An 18,482-nucleotide genomic window follows, 5' to 3' on the forward strand; every position below is an offset into this window, starting at 1 on the left:
ACTATATACTTCAATTAAAAAAAAAAAACTTGCTGGGACTTTGATTGGGTTTGTATTGAACCTACAGATCAAGTTAGGAAGAACTGATATGATACTGACATGGGGAAATGCTCATCTGTGGCATATTTATATCCCCACCCTTATCCTTACCTCTATATATCTAGGTACTTCTATATCTGTGCTGTCCAATACACTCACCACCAAGCACATGTATCTGCCAAGGACTTGATAACTGGGTAGTCAGAATGGGAAATTGAATTTTTAATTTCACTTAATTTTAATTAATTAAAAAATTTAATGTTCAATTGAGGTATTGGAAAACTTTTCAGTGTATTTGGAACAACTTGGGTATTTCTAACTACTTTTAAAAATTAAGACGATCTTTTAGAGCAGTTTTACGATCACAGCAGAATTAAGAAAAAGGTACAGAGATTTCCCATATGCTCCCTGCTCACACACATGCATAGCCTCTCCCATTATCCGCATCCCCAAATAGAAGGGCACATTTGTTACAATCAATGAATCTACATTGACACATTATAATCATCCAAAGAAGTCCATGGTTTACATAAGGTTCATTCTTGATATTGTACATTCCATAGATTTGGACAAATATATAATATGTATCCATCATTATGGTATCATACAAAACATTTTCTCTGGCCTAAAAATTCTCTGTGTTCCATCTATTCACTCCTCCCCACTTCAATTTACTTTATTCAACTTTGAATTTTATAACATTTAAATAAAGGTTAGGTATTTTTTGATAAAAATTGATCATCCAAATTGAGATAAACTTCAACTGTAATAGCAGGTTTTAGTGCTAATTGTGTTTTTGAACTTTTCTGTAATGGACACATTGTTTTTATAATTAGATACACATTAGTTCAAGAAGGAAAAAAAAAAAGTCATCTTTAGCAGCAAGAAATAGTGAAAATATTTCCAATGTGCCTTTTGTGACATTCATAGTACAAATAGTCGACTTTTCAGGAATATGAGTCTCTAGACTATTGGGGAGATAATATATCATCAGGCAGTACCTAAAATTTGAGGAAATCAGTAAGTGTGGATCTGCATGTGGGAATTTGAGAACATTTGTTAATATTTCAAATACAACTATTCAACACATTTTATGGTTGAACTCTTTCCTTGAGCCATGAATAATTTGTTACTATCTTTCTGAACTTTGGCTCTGAGTTAATGTTCTCTAATTCTTGAGGGATTTTATAGTTAGATTTTGAAAAAGATAAACTGTCACTGGAAGTTATGTAAAAAACTAATTTCCAATCAGCCCTGTCCTTGTGGAGAAGTCACACTTGGACCAAATGAAGAGAGAGCTCGCGATTTTCACTGACATTTTCATCTCTTTCCTTTGCGTTGTAACAGCCCGTGAATTAGTCTTTCAGGATGGTTCCCCATCCTGAGATTTCTGAGATGGGGTGATTTTGTTAAGTTAGTTAAATGATTGCTCTCCATCACCATTCTTTTATTTCACACCAGGGGGCAAAATGCGGAGGGTCTGCAGGGATCGCAGGAATTAGCCTAAACTATTTGTGACTTTCTCCTTACTTGTGATCCTGTGAACCTCGAGTAATCCCCAAAGTGGAAACCATGAACACCATACACTAACACTGACTACTCACAGGCGGGTATTTCCATCTCTCTTCAAGGGCAAGGAAGCTGAGTTTCAGGCACATTAAGTGTGTAGTAAATATCAGAACTGGGGTCTACTTATGTCTCTCACATTCTAGGGCCAGTGTTTTTGTTTAACCAGAGGTTTCTCACTAAATACGTTGTTATAGTAGAAATATTTGCTGTGTGTTGCACATTAGGAAATGAAGGAAATTTCTGGTTTAACATGGTGGATGACCACACCACCATCTGTCTCTTCTTCTTGAAAATACTGTATATGAGAGAGAGAGAGAGGGAAACAAGTTGATGCACAAGGACAAAGAGAATTAGAGGACATACAGCCTTAAGTGAGAATGAACAAAATTTTTGAAGAGAGAAAACTCTCTGAAAGAGAGTGATGACTTTCTTAGCAGAGTGGGGCAAACTGCAAACTGTGAGTGGCTGGGAGTAAGAGAGACTTACAAGAAATGATCTGATTTGTCCTGTAGAAATTTGGAAAAGCTCAGGATTTAAAGCAGCAAGTATAGCAAAAGATGCAGATGAGGCATGAGACCACAGTGAGAGTGACTGAAATCTTTCATGCAAAGTGGTTGGGACCTGAGTTTGCTCCTTCTCTCCAGAGTTGGTTGACAAGCCCCTCCTTCACAGTGCGTTCCCAATCAGCTATTTTCTGCCACACTCTTAAATGCAGAGTCAAGGATCACTGGGCATCTGAGGAAAGTTCCCAATATGACAAAGACTCAAACGAATAGAAAAACAACATGGAGGAAATAGATGACATGCAGCCAAGGAAATCTCTAAGAAAGTGGAACAAAATAGGAGTAGAGAATAGGAAACAGGATAAGAAATTTAGGGAGGTCAATCTGGGAGAGTTTAAGCTTCACCGAATAAAGAAGAGGAAATTTTCAAAGACATAACACAAGAAAATTCCCTAGAACTGAAGGACTTGATTTGCCAGGTTGATAAGGCTCTTCATGTGCCCACTTCAATTAATTAAAAAAAGAAATACCTAAGAAAGATCTTTATGAATGTCAGGACACCAGGGATAAAGAAATATCCTAAAAGCTTGTGGTGGGAAGATCATGTCACTTACAAAGAAATGGGAATGAAAGCGGCATTCCTCCAGCCGACACCAGAGGCTATGATGCCACGGAACGTCATAATTAGGAAGCAATTTATGTTCCACTTTAGCTAAACATAGAATTCTATACCCAGGTAAACCATGAATTTCCTGATACAGTCATAACAAAGTACCACACACTGTGTAGCTTAAAACAACAGAAATTTATTCTCTCACAGTTATGGTGACCAGAAGTCCAAAATCAAGGTGTTGGCAGGTTGATTTTTCCTAGAGGCTCTGAGGGATTGTCTGTTCCATGTATCTTTCCTGGCTTCCATGGTTGTCTGCAATCTTGAGTGTTCCCTGGCTTGAGGTGCGTTACTCCAGTCTCTGCCTCTGTCCTCAAATGACCTTCTTTCTTCTGTGTGTGTCTCTATGTCTTCCCATAGCCTTCAAAGAAGGCCACCAGTCATTCAACTGAGGGTCCACCCTAATCCAGTATGACCTCATCTTAACTAGTGATGTCTGTGAAGACCCTGTTTTTAAATAGGGTCACATTCTGACATTCCAGGTGGACATGAATTTGGAGGGGGAAACACTTTTCAACCCAGTACAAACCATCAATCAAGTACAAGGACAGAATAAAGACACCTGGGGAATTTAAGGACTGAAAAATCGTATCTCCAGTGCACTGGTTCTTAGGGAAGTTACTGGAGGATGTGCTTTTTCCAAATAAGTAAGTAAACTAAGAAAGAGGAAGGCATGGAACCAAGTAAAAGGAAATCTAACAAGGAAAGCAGAATTAAGAGTCCACGCAAAGCAGAAGAGTGGGGTGAAGTCTTTCAGGGCAAGGGAGAGAAAATACTAAGGATTTGATGTATTTGACTATTTGGAAAGTGAAATTGATGGTTGCTTAGCAGAGCTGAAAGTCTAAGATAAAACAGAAGTTGAATAAGAAAGAGATATTCAAGGTCCCTTCTTGGCTTCATGCTAAGTGATCTTTACATAGTCATAAATTAGCAGCTCTAATTCTCGATTTAATGAAAACACAAGGGACTATATCAGGAAGGTAAGGATGGATGACTACATTGGAAAAGTTGCTAAATATTCGTCAGTCATTATAGGAAGTCATCAGATAATGTCTGAAATCGATATGACATACAGTTACACTGTTAGCACATTATCCAGAAATAGGTAAAAAACAAAAGAAGAAAGAAAGAAAAGTTTACATGGTAACCTCTGGGAAATGGATCCGGGCAGACAAAAGGAAGGGGTAGCTGAATTTTATTATGAGCCTTTTAATGTTGTTTGATTTTTAAAAAATTTTGTGCTAGTAATATTTTATAGCAATTCAAATTAAAAGAGAAAAGAATAATACAACATGAACAAGAATCACCTAAAGAGTGAGTTAAACTGCAGCTTCTCTGTTGAGATCTAGAAATTCCAATTTAGTAGAATTGGGGGACCCTGGAACTCTGCACTTAACAATTATGAAATTCTGATGGGAGTGGTCCCTGGAGCCCACTTTGAGAAACGCTTGTCTGGAAAACAGCCACAAGATTGTTGGGACATCAGCTTCAGCTTTTCTGGTAGAAACCAAGGAAATCTGATCCTATGTTATTTATGTCCATCCCATAATTGGCATTGGGGTAAAACTGTCTTGCATGTTAAAACTCTACTTAATTGAAAGTAAGTAACTGATTCTAACTCCAAGAGTAAGCCATGGAATAAGAAATCAGGATACAGAAGCCAAAACATGTTTTCAGGCAGTTGGAAAGAGGCTTCCAACTAGGCAGGTTGCAAACATTGGCAGAAAGCCCTGTGGACACTCACTCCCATGTCTGCGGGAGGCTGAATTCACCTGCTGGGTACCAGAAAGCATATAAGAAAAGGAATGCTGTCGACTCTGCCACACCATGTGGTCCCCCCACTGCTGTGGGACAGCTGTGTATGTGAAGGTGTCTGAGGTCCTGTCCCAGACTATGTTGAGGAGAATTTTTAGAAGTGTGTCTGGGGGGATGCTGAAGTTGCTCCTGAAACATGCTACTTACACAGTGACAGAAGCACCCAGTGACTGCAAATCAAATCTACTGTAAAAGGCTTGTAAAGTCATGATTAGCACTCTCCAAAGTTCTACGCAATACTGTTCCTCAGTCTACCCTGAAATTTATCACCAGCTTCCCAAACAGAGCCATTAGGACAGTTCCTAACTGCTGCTCAGTGCTGCACACTAGATCATGTACTGTACACACGCCACTACTCACAAAAGCCAGCTTCACAGATGAGAAAATTTGATGTTCCAAGAAGTGAAGCCACAAGCCAGCATCACATACCCAGGGTGTAGAACAAGTCTCATTCTTCCCATGACTCCAAACTGCATCCAGGACAATCTTTAAGCCTGCAGGCTATCAGATCACAGGACAAGATCATCAGCATCGAAGCTGCCAAGTGTGGTCCAGTTATCACTGCACGCGTGTCCGCTGGGTGGAAATCCTGCTGGTCTGCGAGGGCTCTCATGCAGGTGCTGAACACAGCCACACGGCCGGAGAGACCGAGGGAGCCCCTGCAAGAGCCAGCACGACACGGATCCAGCTCGGACATGGTGGGGCTGGGAGGGGGACAGCGAGGGGGTGGCTGATTTCAGCAAAGACCAGTTTTTAAGGTGAGGTCACTAGTTGAAGGGTTTCAGAAAGAAGCTGCCGATACCGAAGAAACCAGCAAATTCTTAATCACGGAATTTATAAACCGAGGGGATTTCAGGGGAGATGAGCCTACTCCTGCCATTTTACTGCTAATAATGATAAAGAGGAGGGAGAAAATGACGGTTAACATTCTCCATCTTCCATACGCAGGCCTTGTGTTATTTCACTTAATCCAGTGAGCTAGGTACAGGGTTTATCCCCATTTTATTGATCAGGAAATCGAGGCCAAGAGATGTGGTGATTCACTCAAGGTGTCACAACCAGTTGAGGGTAGAGGTAGGACTCGAATCCAAGCACCTGATGCCCAACGGTGACTAGATCTCTCCATACCTGATAGCCAATTTCTCATCCCATGAGAATTCATGAAAAGCACACAGTCTTCACAAGAACCAGGCAAATACAGCTCTAAATCCCTCTTTACCTTGGGCTCTTTCTGAATCCCAGATCCCTCAGCTATAAAATAGAGATAGTGATGTCTTACTGTTCCTTCCGTTGTCAGCATTAAATGAAATCCCATCTACGAAGCACCTATCACAGCATCTGGTACATGGTAGGAAGTCAACAAATGTGTGGTTTTTTCCTGCTTCCTCTTGCCTTGTGTTGGAAACAGTGTCTCTTCGTTCTTTTCAGCATCTGCCCTCTTAGATAGTAATCAACTCTCATACTGATCTTCCAAATGGATCGACCATATATTCCCACACATACGAGGACACACACAATGACGCATCTCAATACAGAATCCACACAGTCAGTCCCTCTCCCCATGAAACACGATGGGGATTATGGTTTAAACAAAAACCTATTTTAAGGACAGAGAGCCTCTGAGACACTTACTTTTTGTTGGCTGACCTACCTGATTTTACTAGAAAATAGGAAATATTAGGAAATAATTTTCATAAATTTAAGAAATGCCAAAATGGCTCCTTTGCCTGTCTTCCTAATATAATTAATTGGTATTTGGCTGGTATTCAGTTGCACAAAAGAAGCACACACCCGGAGCTTTAAAAATGCCCAGTGTCTGTTGGTGGCAACACAGTCTGGTGCAACCATTACGGAGCCAGCATGGAGTTTCCTTCGAAAAATGAAGGTGGACCTATCCTATGATCCAGCAATCCCACTCCTGGGCATATATCCAGAGGGAATTCGAATTTGAAAAGACACCTGCACCCCAGTGTTCACAGCAGCACTATTTACAACAGCCAAGACATGGAAACAGCCTAAATGTCCATCGACAGATGACTGGATAAAGAAGTTGTGGTGTATTTATACAATGGAACACTACTCAGAATGAAATAATATCATTTGCTGCAACATGGATGGACCTGGAGATCATCATACTAAGTAAGCCAGAAAGAGAAAGAAAAATACTATATGTTATCAATTATATATGGAATCCAAGAAAAAAAAGGATGTAAGTGAACTTATTTACAGAATAAAAATAGACTCACAGACATAGAAAACAAACTTATGGTTACCAGAGGGGAAAGAGGGTGGAGAGGGATAAATTGGGAGGCGGGGATTTGCAGATACTAACTACTGTATATAAAACAGATAAACAACAAGGTCCTACTGTACAGCACAGGGAACTATGTTCAATAGCTTATAATAGCTTTTAATGAAAAAGAGTATGAAAAGGAATATATATATAACTGAATCACTATGCTGTACACCAGAAATTAACACATTGTAAACCAACTATATACATCAATAAAAAAAAGAAGAAAAACCAAAGATGCCAAAACAGATACTTTTTAAGAAAAAAACGCCCAGTGTCTAGGCTACACCCTGTAGCAATTTAATCAGAATCCCTGGGGGTGAGGCTCAGGCATCAGTCACTGAAAAAACAACTCCTCAGGTGTTCCCAACGAACAGTCTAAGCTAAGAACCATGACGCCCCACTTGAGCAGTGGTTTTCAAAGTGGGGTCTCGGGATGCGCAGCATTAGCGTCAGCTGGGAGCTCGTAAGAAGTGCGCGTTTTCAGGCCCCACACCAGACCTGCTGCATCAGGAATTCTGGGGGTGGGGCCTTCCAGGGCATTCTTATGCACAGTCAAGTTTGAGAACCACTGCTCTGAATACCCAGCCCTCCCCCTTAACCTCTGTCCCAGCTGATCAATTATCACGTCCTACTCATCTTTTAGATATTTCCCTTAACCGTCCACTCATCTCCAACGGAGCGCCGCTGTCCACGGCTGCCTGGCTAGCTCACTGATTATCCTGTGCCTGGTTCTCCCCTGTGCTTCTCCCTTCCCTCAGCAGCCAGTACCAGCTAATAAAAGCCCAACCACGTCCCTTCTCTGGGGCCTCCAGACAGCATCGCAACATGGCACGTGGCCCTCTACGGCAGGCCTGTGTAACCTCTCCATCCGCATCTCTCATCACCCAGCGAGCGGCACAGAATACACCCATCAACCCCTCTTCCCCAGGCACACTACGGCGTTGATGGTTTAGACAGCAACCTATTTTAAGGACAAAGTGGGGGAGACGGTTTGCTTTTTGTTGGGTTACTTACCTGATTTTTGCCCGGCTAAGTTGCATCCAATCACCTATTTCAGATCAGTGGAGCTCTTCTTTATGAAACCTTCTCTGGGTCCCTAGTCTGGGGTAAGGAGTCCTTCCCCTTCTCCCCCCAGTGCTCTCTGCCCACTTCACCTTAGCACTACGACAGGAAATCAAAGATCTCCTGCTGACTCAGTCTTCCCGGCTAGACCATGAGCTCCAGGCATAGGTCAGCTTTGCCCGCCTTTTCATGTCCCCTGTGTCTGGCATAATGCCTGCGACGTGGTCGTTGCTTAACACACGACGCCAAGCAGAGCCGAAAGTGAGCAAAAGGCACCGACGACTCTGCAGAGCGTCAAGCAAGTGGTTCCCGCCAGCGCTTCCCAGACGGAGAGGTGCCCGGGAATTACGGGGTGGGGGGGGGGGACGCTCTCAACAACGTGGATGCCGGATCCGTCGCCTCGGGGCCGTTTCTAACAAGCTCCCAGGTGCTGCTGATGCTGCTGGTTCGTGGACCATCCGCTGCGCTCCAGGAGCTTGGACTGTGGCCCTTCAGAGCCATGAAACACAGGGCGCTGGTAGATCAAGTAGTGCCACACTAGAAGCAACTTTTTTACTTTGCAGAAGTGCAAGTAACGGAGAGGACAAAAGATGAGGTTTGCTGTTTACTAGCCTATTCTCATCTCCTTCGCTCGAGAGTCTTATACACTCTGTCGTAAGGGGCTGCAAACAGTCGTCTCGTGAGCCAGACCCCCACATGGCTGTGGTCCTCATCACAGGAGGCGAGAGCATCCTTACCAGCAGCGTTTGTGTAGATAGAGGCCAACCCTTCCAGCTATTATCGGACTAGCTCTGAGCACAGAATCCAAATTCAGTGTGAGAAGTAGGAGCCAGAGAGAAGCGAGGGAGGCCAAAAGGAAATCAGCAAGACAGGGCTTATTCATTCATCCCTTCCTGCAAAAGGCAAAACGGTTCTTGAGCATCTGTGAAGATCCTAGCGCGCCACGAGGGGAGAGGTGCTAGGGTTGTCACGGTGGACAACGGTGGAGAGGAAATGTAGTCAGCGGAAAATTCCACAGTCCCAGGTCAGTGATGGAAAGAGGTTCCAACGTCGAGAGTCCCAGAGGGGCTGCACAAATTTTCAACTCAGATTCTCAAACCCCCGCTGCTCACACTCTGAGGAAAGATTTAGGAATCTGATTTAAAATGTCACATCAAGTTTTCCAGAGATATCACAGGATTCTTAGTCATCTGTAATTCTGACCAGCTGTTCCGCAGCATCGTCCAAGTCGTGGAAGGCTGCAGCGGCTCAGAGACGGGTCTTTTCTGCACAGAACCCCTGGGAAAAGGTGCGCTGAATACACATGCCACGGCCCTTCTCTGAGGGCATGCGATTTTGCTTATAGATCACTCCATATTCAAATAGGTTGGCTATTGTGGAGTGGGTCAAGATTTTTTTTTTTTAAGTTTGCTGGGTTTTGTTAAGCTCTAAAAAAAAAAGGTGTTTCAGCCACTCACCACACTTGCGGTGGCCTCAGCTCCCACTACCCCAGATTTCCAGTCCAGTCCCACTGGTCCCCTCACAATCTCTGCTCACATATTCCTGACTTCCCTATTCACATCAGTGCACAAACACGCACACTTTCATTTTGTCCTGTTTTGGCTTTTATTTCCTTGTCATTGTTCATGCCAGTTCCCTTCCTCCCTTCAAACTAAACCATGTGTATCTTTTAAGATGAGTTTGTTCATTCTTTCAGTAAATCTTTATTGGGTGCTTTTTAAGTGCCGGGTACCATCCTGGGAGTTGGGAGTTCAGTGATGGACAAATAGGGATGCTCACGTCAGTGCCCGGTGGGGATGCAGACGAGTGAATGGGCAGAGCCAGCATAACCCTCCCTGGTGAGGGCTCAGAGGGAGAGAGCCACGCAGGAGGAGGGTGTTCTGCTCAGCGCTGGGAATTTGAAGATGTTCCCAAGCATGTGAGAGCCAACCAGAGGAGGAAGAGGAGGGAGGCAGGGAAGGGGTTCCTTGCAGTGGAGAGATTAGGCTGGAAAAGTAAGCAAAGGTCAGATTTTAAGGCATGGAACAAGCTTGTACTGTTATCATAAAGAAAGGACAGCACTAAGGATTTGTAACGGTGCGAATTCCGTCTATTCCTCGCCAGTTATTTAAATCCCAAGTGACTTCTGTGGTTTCCAAAACAATTACTGGCTCTCCTTGGCAGCCTTACTCTGAATTTATGCGTGCTATTTTTTCCCATCCTAGGGTCATTCTCTGCTGTTGGGTCTCCACTTATTTTGTACCTGCAGCATACATTCAAGTATTCTATTTTTGGCTTAAAAATGTCCAAAATACATACTACAGCTATTTTAAAACTTCCCTATATTTACAGTGTCATTGTTCCTCCAGTGAAACAATGTCATTTAATATCACTCTTCTTACCTCTTATTTATTTTTTTAATGGAGGTACTGGGGATTAAACCCAGGCTACTTTCGGATGTTTGACAGTCTAGAATTAATTGACTGAGTCATTTTAAAATTATTCAAACAAACGAGTAATGTTAAGGAAAATTATGTGGGAAAAATATAAAATTGCCTTCAGTATCATGCCATTAGCATAGTCATTTTTTAAACACACAATATATACTCATTGACTTGGCAGTTACTTGCTGCCTTAACCAAGTTGAGTGATTTTTAAAATCAATTCACTATTGGCTTATTTGACTTTATACGTATATGTATATTTTCCGAATATGTTTAATCCTGTTCCAGTGGGTCTGAGTTAGACGACAGGTAAGGAAAAATGAACAGAGCCAACGCCCAGCTCAGGCTTGCCTTTATTGTAGAACTCGTCTCTTGCTAATTCCCAGGAACAGTTCTGGTCGTATGTTCATGCTTTTCCATACGTTTTGTTTTGTTTGCAGCAAAATCAAATACCCGCAAAGCAAAGCATGCTAAAACAGATGATCACAGCACAAAGCAGCAGTGCATAAAATGAGCCTTGTCTCATTTTTTCTTTCTTACAAGTTCCATTCTTTTGTAAACATCCTGTGAAGAGCAGGCATTGACTATAATGTTAGTAGCCTGATGGGGGGTTTACAGAGCAATCGGTTTTAAATGCACCATTAGGGTCACACTGGAAATAAGACATGGGCGTGGCTTTCTATTTCTCTGAATAGACTGAAGACATTCTTAGGAGATGCTGAACCTCAGTGCCTTCTACTCGAGTCCAATTTGAGATACAGATGTGATGAAAATTAGGGCAAATATATGCTTTAGTCAGATACATCATCACCATTGATGCCCGGCACAGAGTTGTCAAAGAAAAGATTCAGTTAATCCTTCACAGTCCATTGTCCCAATTCTTGGAAGAAATAAAATCATTCCTAGTTTCTTGGATCTGCTCATTGAAGTCCTCACTCAGAAAAGTCTTTCCTTCAAATTCGAAACAGAACAAATTGGCATGTTATTAGCCAACTGTTTTCATGAAAAATTTCTGCCACTTACCACTCTACCTCTAATAGATGATTTAAACTTTCTGGTGAGAGCCACGTGGAGCTACATTCTTTCCTGCTCTGATCATCTTGTGTCCTCAGCATCTGCAAAGTAGAAATATGCATTACTCTTAATGTCACAGGATTTGTTAAAAAATGTTCCCTCTTGAGCCTCCTCCTTTTTTATGCCACATAAGAAATAAAACATGCACAGTTTTGCCATTTTCAATAGCCATAATAAAAGAGTGATGTGATTCCAGATAGAAATGAACAACATACAAGAGGTGTAGACACATCTGTTCCTAGGAAAACCCAGGTACACCGGTGATCTGAAACCTGATACTTAGCACATTTAGTGGCTGGTACCATTGATGCAGCTAGAAGGACTATCTGGAATCCCTCTGATCTTTTTTTCATCATTAATATCTAGAACCACCTTCCTTTTCCCCTCATCCCTCTGCCCCACCCCTCCCCGATCACCCCCACGTGAGCTTTGGCCTCCAGCATCAGCACCTACTCTTCTTCTTTGGAGGGATGCCGTCCAGCTACAAGAGTGGCTTTAACCACACACAGCGGGAGTCCCTGGGAGTTCAGAGCCTACCTGGGGCAGCCCTTGACCCAGCAATGACCTATGAGGGAGTAAGAAAGCCTCAGGTTGGGACGACACTGTAGCATCACTCACACGCCTGAGTGCCTGGCAAGAGCAAGCTGAAGCTGCCCTCTGTGGTCCTTTGCCTGAGATGACGCCCCTGTCTGCATCCACTGCTCCCGTCTCGCTGCCACCATCCCCTCCTGGTTCTACCCTGAGTGAGCGCCATGGCAGTAAGTCACAGACATGTGAATCCCCAACTCGGGGTTGGCTATGGGGCTGGGGAGAGGGTATAGCTCAGTGGTAGAGTGTGTGCCTAGTAAGCACAAGGTCCTGGGTTCAATCCCCAGTACCTCCATTAAACAAACAAATAAATGAAACCTAACTACCTCCTCCCCACCCCCACAAAACCTACATACAGGGTTGGCTCTGGGGAACCTGGTTCAAAACAGGATCTGAAAGATGATCCTGCTGACTTGTCTTCAGATACTTTTGCTTACATCTCCCACCAAAGGAAAAAAATCATGTGCTCTTTTCTTGTATTCTTTAAAGTTAAATAATATTTGACTTTTTTAAATGATGAGTTAAAATAGTTAGAAAGGATGTAACTTGTGACACTGTAAAAACAAAACTTCCACATTTCCCATTTAATTTACCTAATGGAATCTAAATATCACCGTGATTTGATAACCACCATTATTCACGTAAACATACCATATGATTTCCCTTGTTACATGGAATCGAAAAAATAAAATAAATGAACAAACATAACCAAACAGACTCATAGATCCACAGAATAAACTAGTGGGTCCTGGTGGTGGTGGTGGTGGTGGTGGTGGTGGTGATGGGGATAGGTGAAGGGGATTAAGTGGTACAAATGTCCAGTTATAAAGTAAACACGAGAGGTGCAGCCGAGATGGTGGAGCAGGAAGACCCTGAGCTCACCTCCCCACCTGCCCCGAGCACACCAATATGACAGCTACTTACAGAGAACGATCCATGATGATGACCTGAAGACCAGCAGAGAAGAGTTTCACAACTAAATAAAAAGATATAAAGAAGGAACTACAAAGAGACGGGTAGGAGGGCTGAAGATGTGGTATATTCAAGACCCACAGCCCTGGGTAGGTGACCCACAAATTGGAGAAAAATCACAATCACAGAGGCTCTCCCCAGGGAATGAAGGGCTGAATCCCAGACTGGCCTTCCCAGTTCAGGAGGGGTCCTACACTGGGAAGACAAGCGCCCAGAACAGCTGGCTTGGGAAGCCAGCGGGGCGTGTGTACAGGACAGCCGGAGGGTGACAGGAAACAGACTCTGTCCTTAAAGGTGATGTGCAAAACTCACATACTCGGAGACCCCGCACAGACACAGAGATTTGAAAGGAGCGTGGGTCCGACCCACTTGCTGATCTTGGAGAGCCTCCTGGAGAGACAGGAGGCAATGGGGACACCCCCTGGGGTCACAGACACTGCAGTAGCCATTTCTGGGAGCTCCTTCAACCCTGAGGACACTGCTGGCAAAGCACGCTTCGGAGGCCTCCCTCTGGCCTGTGAGTGCCAGGGGATTACCCACCTACCAACGGGCCTGCACCAGCCCCGGGACCAACCCCTCCCCGGGCCCTGCAGCCAGCCGCACCAGGACCCAGCCCCGCCCAGCAGACACACAAAGCGGGCCCTGGCAGCCAGCCGGCTGGTGGCCACCCCCGCCTACCAGTACACCCACAGCATTCAGCCCCAATACAGCAGAAGGGACCATGTAGCCCACACAGGGGGCACCCCTAAAGCAACAGCTCTGGTGACCAGAGGGGAGTGTGCTGCTGGGCCACATAGGACGTCTCCTACATGAGGCCACTTCTCCAAGACCAGCAAATACAACGCCCGACTAACGCATAGAAATAAACAAAGAGAATCAGGTAAGATGAGGAGGCAGAGGATTATGTTCTTAATGAAGAAAGACAAAAACCTCAGGGAAAAAAAACTAAATGGAGATAAACAATCTACCTGATCAAGAGTTCAAGGTAATGATCATAAAGATGCTCAATAAACTTGAGAGAAGAGTGGATGAACACAGTGAGAATTTTAACAGACTTAGAAAATATAAAGAAGACCATAACTGAAGAATATAATGAGTGAAATAGAAATATACTAGAAGGAATCAGCAGTAGATTCGATGATATAGAGGAACAGATCAGAGAACTGGAAAACAGAGTAGTGGAATCACCCAGCTGAAAAGGAAAAGAATTTTAAAAAGTGAGAATAGTTTAAGAGACCTCTGGGACAACATCCAGCATATTAACATTTGAATTATACCAGTTCCAAGGAGAGGAGAAAGATGGAAAGGGGCAGAGAACTTATCTGAAGTTCCCTAACCTGGGAAAGGAAACAGATATCCAGGTCCAGGAAGCACAGAGAGTCCCAATCAAAATGAACCCAAAGAGGTCCACTCCAAGACAAATCATAATTAAAATGGCAAAAATTAAAGATAAAGAGAGAATCTTAAAAGAGGCAAGAAAAAAGCAACTAGTTACACACAAGGGAAACTGCATAATGCAATCAACAGACTGCACCAGAGATTCTGTAGGCCACAATACTCCAAGTGATGGAAGGAAGAAACCTACAACCAAGAACACACTGCCCAGCAAAACTGCCATTCAGATTTGAAGGAGGGATAAAAGAGTTTTGCAGAGACACTAAAGCTAAAAGTGTTTGGTATCACTAAACAAACTTTATAAGAAATGATAAAGGGACTTTTCCAAATGGAAAAAAAAAAAAAAGAAAGACCATACCCAGAAATAGGAAAGCTACAAAAGGAAAAATCTCAATGATAAAGGCAAACATACAGTAAACATAGTAGATCAATCACTTAGAAAGCTAGTAGGCAGGTTAAGATACAAAAATAGAAATAGTGTGTATATCAACAATAAGTAGTTGAGGAATGCACAGAACAAAAGATGCAAAGATGTCGAAACCTTAAATGTGTCAGAGGGAGTAAAATTGAAGGGTTTTTACCGACAAATGCTTGATCTCCAGAACATATAAGCAGCTCATACGACTTAATAAGAAACAACCAAACAACCCAATCCAAAAATGAGCAAAAGACATAAACAAGCAATTCTCCAAGGAAGACATACAAATGATCAATAGGCACATGAAAAAATGCTCCATATAACTAATTATCAGAGAAATGAAAATCAAAACTACAACGAGGTATCACCTCACACCAGTCAGAATGGCCATCATTCAAAAATCCACAAATGACAAATGCTGGAGAGGCTGTGGAGAAAGGGGAACCCTCCTACACTGCTGGTGGGAATGCAGTTTGGTGCAGCCACTGTGGAAAACACTATGGAGACTCCTCAAAAGACTAGGAAGAGACTTAGCGTATGACCCAGGAATCCCACTCCTGGGCATATATCCAGAAGGAACCCTACTTCAAAAAGACACCTGCACACCAGTGTTCATAGCAGCACTATTTACAATAGCCAAGACATGGAAACAGCCTAAATGTCCATCAGCGGATGACTGGATAAAGAAGAAGTCGTATATTTATACAATGGAATACTACTCAGCCATAAAAACCGACAACATAATGCCATTTGCAGCAACATGGATGCTCCTGGAGAATGTCATTCTAAGTGAAGTAAGCCAGAAAGAGAAAGAAAAGTACCACATGAGATCACTCATATGTGGAATCTAAAAAACAAAAACAACAAAAACAAAGCATAAATACAAAACAGAAATAGACTCATAGATATAGAATACAAACTTGTGGTTGCCAAGAGGACGGAGGATGGGAAGGGATAGACAGGATTGCAAAATTGTAGAATAGATAAACAAGATTATACTGTATAGCACAGAGAAATATACACGAGATCTTATGGCAGCCCACAGAGAAAAAAATGTGACGATGAATATATATATGTTCATGTATGACTGAAAAATTGTGCTCTACACTGGAATTTGATACAACATTGTAAAACAATTATAAATCAATAAAAAATTTTTTTTAAAAAATGAAGGGTTTTTAAAATGTGTTCCAACTTAAGAGATCATCGACTTCATCAACCATAAGAAAAACTGCAAAAAAAACCCCACAAAACCAAAAAACACATGAGGTCTTAACAACGTGTTGCTAAACAGCCAATGGATCCCTAAAGAAATCAAAGAGGAAAATTTAAAAAATATCTGGAGACAAATGAAAATGGAAACACAACCCAAATCACAACCACAAAGAGATACCACTTCACATCTGTCAGAATAGCCATCATCAAAAAGTTACCAAATAAGTTTCGGTGAGGATGTGGAGAAAAGGGAAACCTCGGGCCGTGCACTTCCAGTGAGATTGTAAATGGTTGTAGCCACTATGGAAAACAATATGGATGTACCTCAACAATTAAAGACAGAATTCCTATATGATCCAGCAATTTCACTTCTTGCTAGTTACTCTAAGAACACAAAATACTAATTTGAAAAATCTATACACTCCATTGTTCAATGCAGCATTATTTACAATAGCCTAGATATGGAAGGAACCCATGTGTCTACTGATAGATCAATGGATAAAGAAGATGTGGTGCATACAGAGATATAATGGAATATAACTCAGCCATAAAAATGAAATCTCACTATTTGTGATAACATAGATGGATCTAGAGGGTATTGCTAAGTTAAACTAGTTAGACAGAGAAAGATGCCACATGATTTCATATGTGGAGTCTAAAAATAAAAATAAACAAACAAAACAAAGTGAAAACAAAGATACAGAGAACAGATCGTGGCAGCATTGGGATGAGAGGGTGGTTCCTAGGTGACACAGATGAAGGGAATTAAGAGGTACAAATGTCCAGTTATATAATAAATAAGCACATTGGACATGTGCACTATGACTATATTCTTTGATGAAACTGTATTTCTTACAATCTGCTTTATATATTTTGAAGCTGCCACTTACTTCACTCATGTTATGGGACATATCCCCACATAGCCTAATTGGCAGAATAAGTTCTTACTAGAAAACCAATTTCTGCCTTAGAAAGAATCTGAATTCATCTTCTAATTGAAATAAGTATGTTACTAAGGGTCTCTGTCATGACGTCCTGTGACTTTATTCCAAGACAGGTAAATGACTAAGGACGTCACTATGATTTTTTTTTTTTGATCTGATGATGCAATACTTGCTCTCCATCAGTATTTCTTTTATATCCTCTTTGCTTTGCTCCTGCAGAATTGTCACTCAGGAGAGATGCATCCTTTGCTAAGAGCTGGGAGATAGAACAGGCCAGATTGCTAAATGAAATTTGTCATAACTCCTCTCATGTTCACTCTTTACCATACCTGAGTTGGTATGAGTTCAAATACCCAAGTTCGAGCAACACACATTTCTGTGCCATAAACCTGTACAGGATGGGAAAGACCTGAAGTCCCGTTTGGCTTAGAGGAGGCCTATGGATCTAACATTTAAAATGACGCTCTGTTTGACAACATGCCCCTCACTTCCCATCCTGTGCCTCCTCAACAGGGTTTTACATCTGGGTGAAGCACCATGAGAAGGCGTGGGATGGCTGAGAAATATGCCACTTTTTGTGTGAACTGGGGGTTGGGGGGCTTTTGTAAAAGGAGACGCAGGAAAGGAGAGCTCCAGGATCACTCAGACACAGGCATCCTCAGGCAGAGTCCTCGCATTTGAAATCCATGTATTTGAAAGTCTCCACATGTCCCTCACATCTCCCAGCATAAAAAACAGTGGCTTTGCCCAAGCGATTCCTTATTCACATAAGAAGGTTGAGGACGAGGGCCATGAGGTGACTTTTCATGACCACGAAGCTAGTTAGTGACAGAACCTAAACTAGTATCTGGGTCTCCTCATTCCCAGTTTGTCCCTCTTTCCGCCATGGCCATCCACATCATCGTCATTACCATCACCACCTCCAACAGCTCACGTTTATTATGCTTTCACTCTGTGCAAATTGCTGTTCACATTCGTTTACTGCTCACATTAGCCTACAGACAGGGAAATGGAAGCTCAGAGTGGTAAAATGATGTGCCCAACAGAAGATCTAACAAGCAATTCTCCAATGAAGACATACGAATGACCAATAGGCACATGAAAAAAATGCTCAATATCACTAATTATCAGAGAAATGCAAATCAAAACTACAATGAAGTATCACCTCACACCAGTCAGAATGGCCATCATTCAAAAGTTCACAAATGATAAATTCTGGAGAGGGTGTGGAGAAGAGGGAACCCTCCTTCACTGCTGCTGGGAATGCAGTTTGGTGCAGCTGTTATGGAAAACAGTGTGGAGATTCCTCAAAAGACTAAAAATAGACTTATCATATGACTCAGCAATCCCACTCCTGGGCATATATCCAGAAGGAACCCTACTTCAAAAAGAAACCTGCACTCCAATGTTCATAGCAGCACTATTTACAACAGACAAGACACAGAAACAACCTAAATTTCCACTGACAGATGACTGGATAAAGAAGAAGTGGTATATTT

The 18,482-nt window shown here is 42.4% G+C and overlaps 2 protein-coding genes and 1 non-coding gene across 3 annotated transcripts in view; 1 reads left to right on the forward strand and 2 right to left on the reverse strand.

Annotated features, from left to right (window-relative positions):
* Window positions 1-8,261, reverse strand: part of LOC105088769 (collagen alpha-6(VI) chain) — a 167,767-nt gene extending 159,506 nt beyond the window's left edge. Inside the window, exon 1 of the mRNA XM_064490800.1 lies at window positions 7,907-8,261. Within this exon, the coding sequence (XP_064346870.1) occupies window positions 7,907-7,932 (26 nt within the window). The 5' untranslated portion in view covers window positions 7,933-8,261. The remainder of the gene's footprint in view (window positions 1-7,906) is intronic.
* Window positions 8,262-10,712: 2,451 nt separating this feature from the next.
* COL6A5 (collagen type VI alpha 5 chain) overlaps window positions 10,713-18,482 on the reverse strand; it is a 116,997-nt gene continuing 109,227 nt past the window's right edge. Inside the window, exon 41 of the mRNA XM_064490805.1 lies at window positions 10,713-11,492. Within this exon, the coding sequence (XP_064346875.1) occupies window positions 11,473-11,492 (20 nt within the window). The 3' untranslated portion in view covers window positions 10,713-11,472. The remainder of the gene's footprint in view (window positions 11,493-18,482) is intronic.
* Window positions 12,260-12,334, forward strand: TRNAT-AGU (transfer RNA threonine (anticodon AGU)). Its single transcript has one exon. It is a non-coding gene; the product is annotated as a tRNA-Thr (tRNA).

This window comes from Camelus dromedarius, chromosome 2 (assembly GCF_036321535.1).
Source record: "Camelus dromedarius isolate mCamDro1 chromosome 2, mCamDro1.pat, whole genome shotgun sequence".
NCBI lineage: Eukaryota > Metazoa > Chordata > Mammalia > Artiodactyla > Camelidae > Camelus > Camelus dromedarius.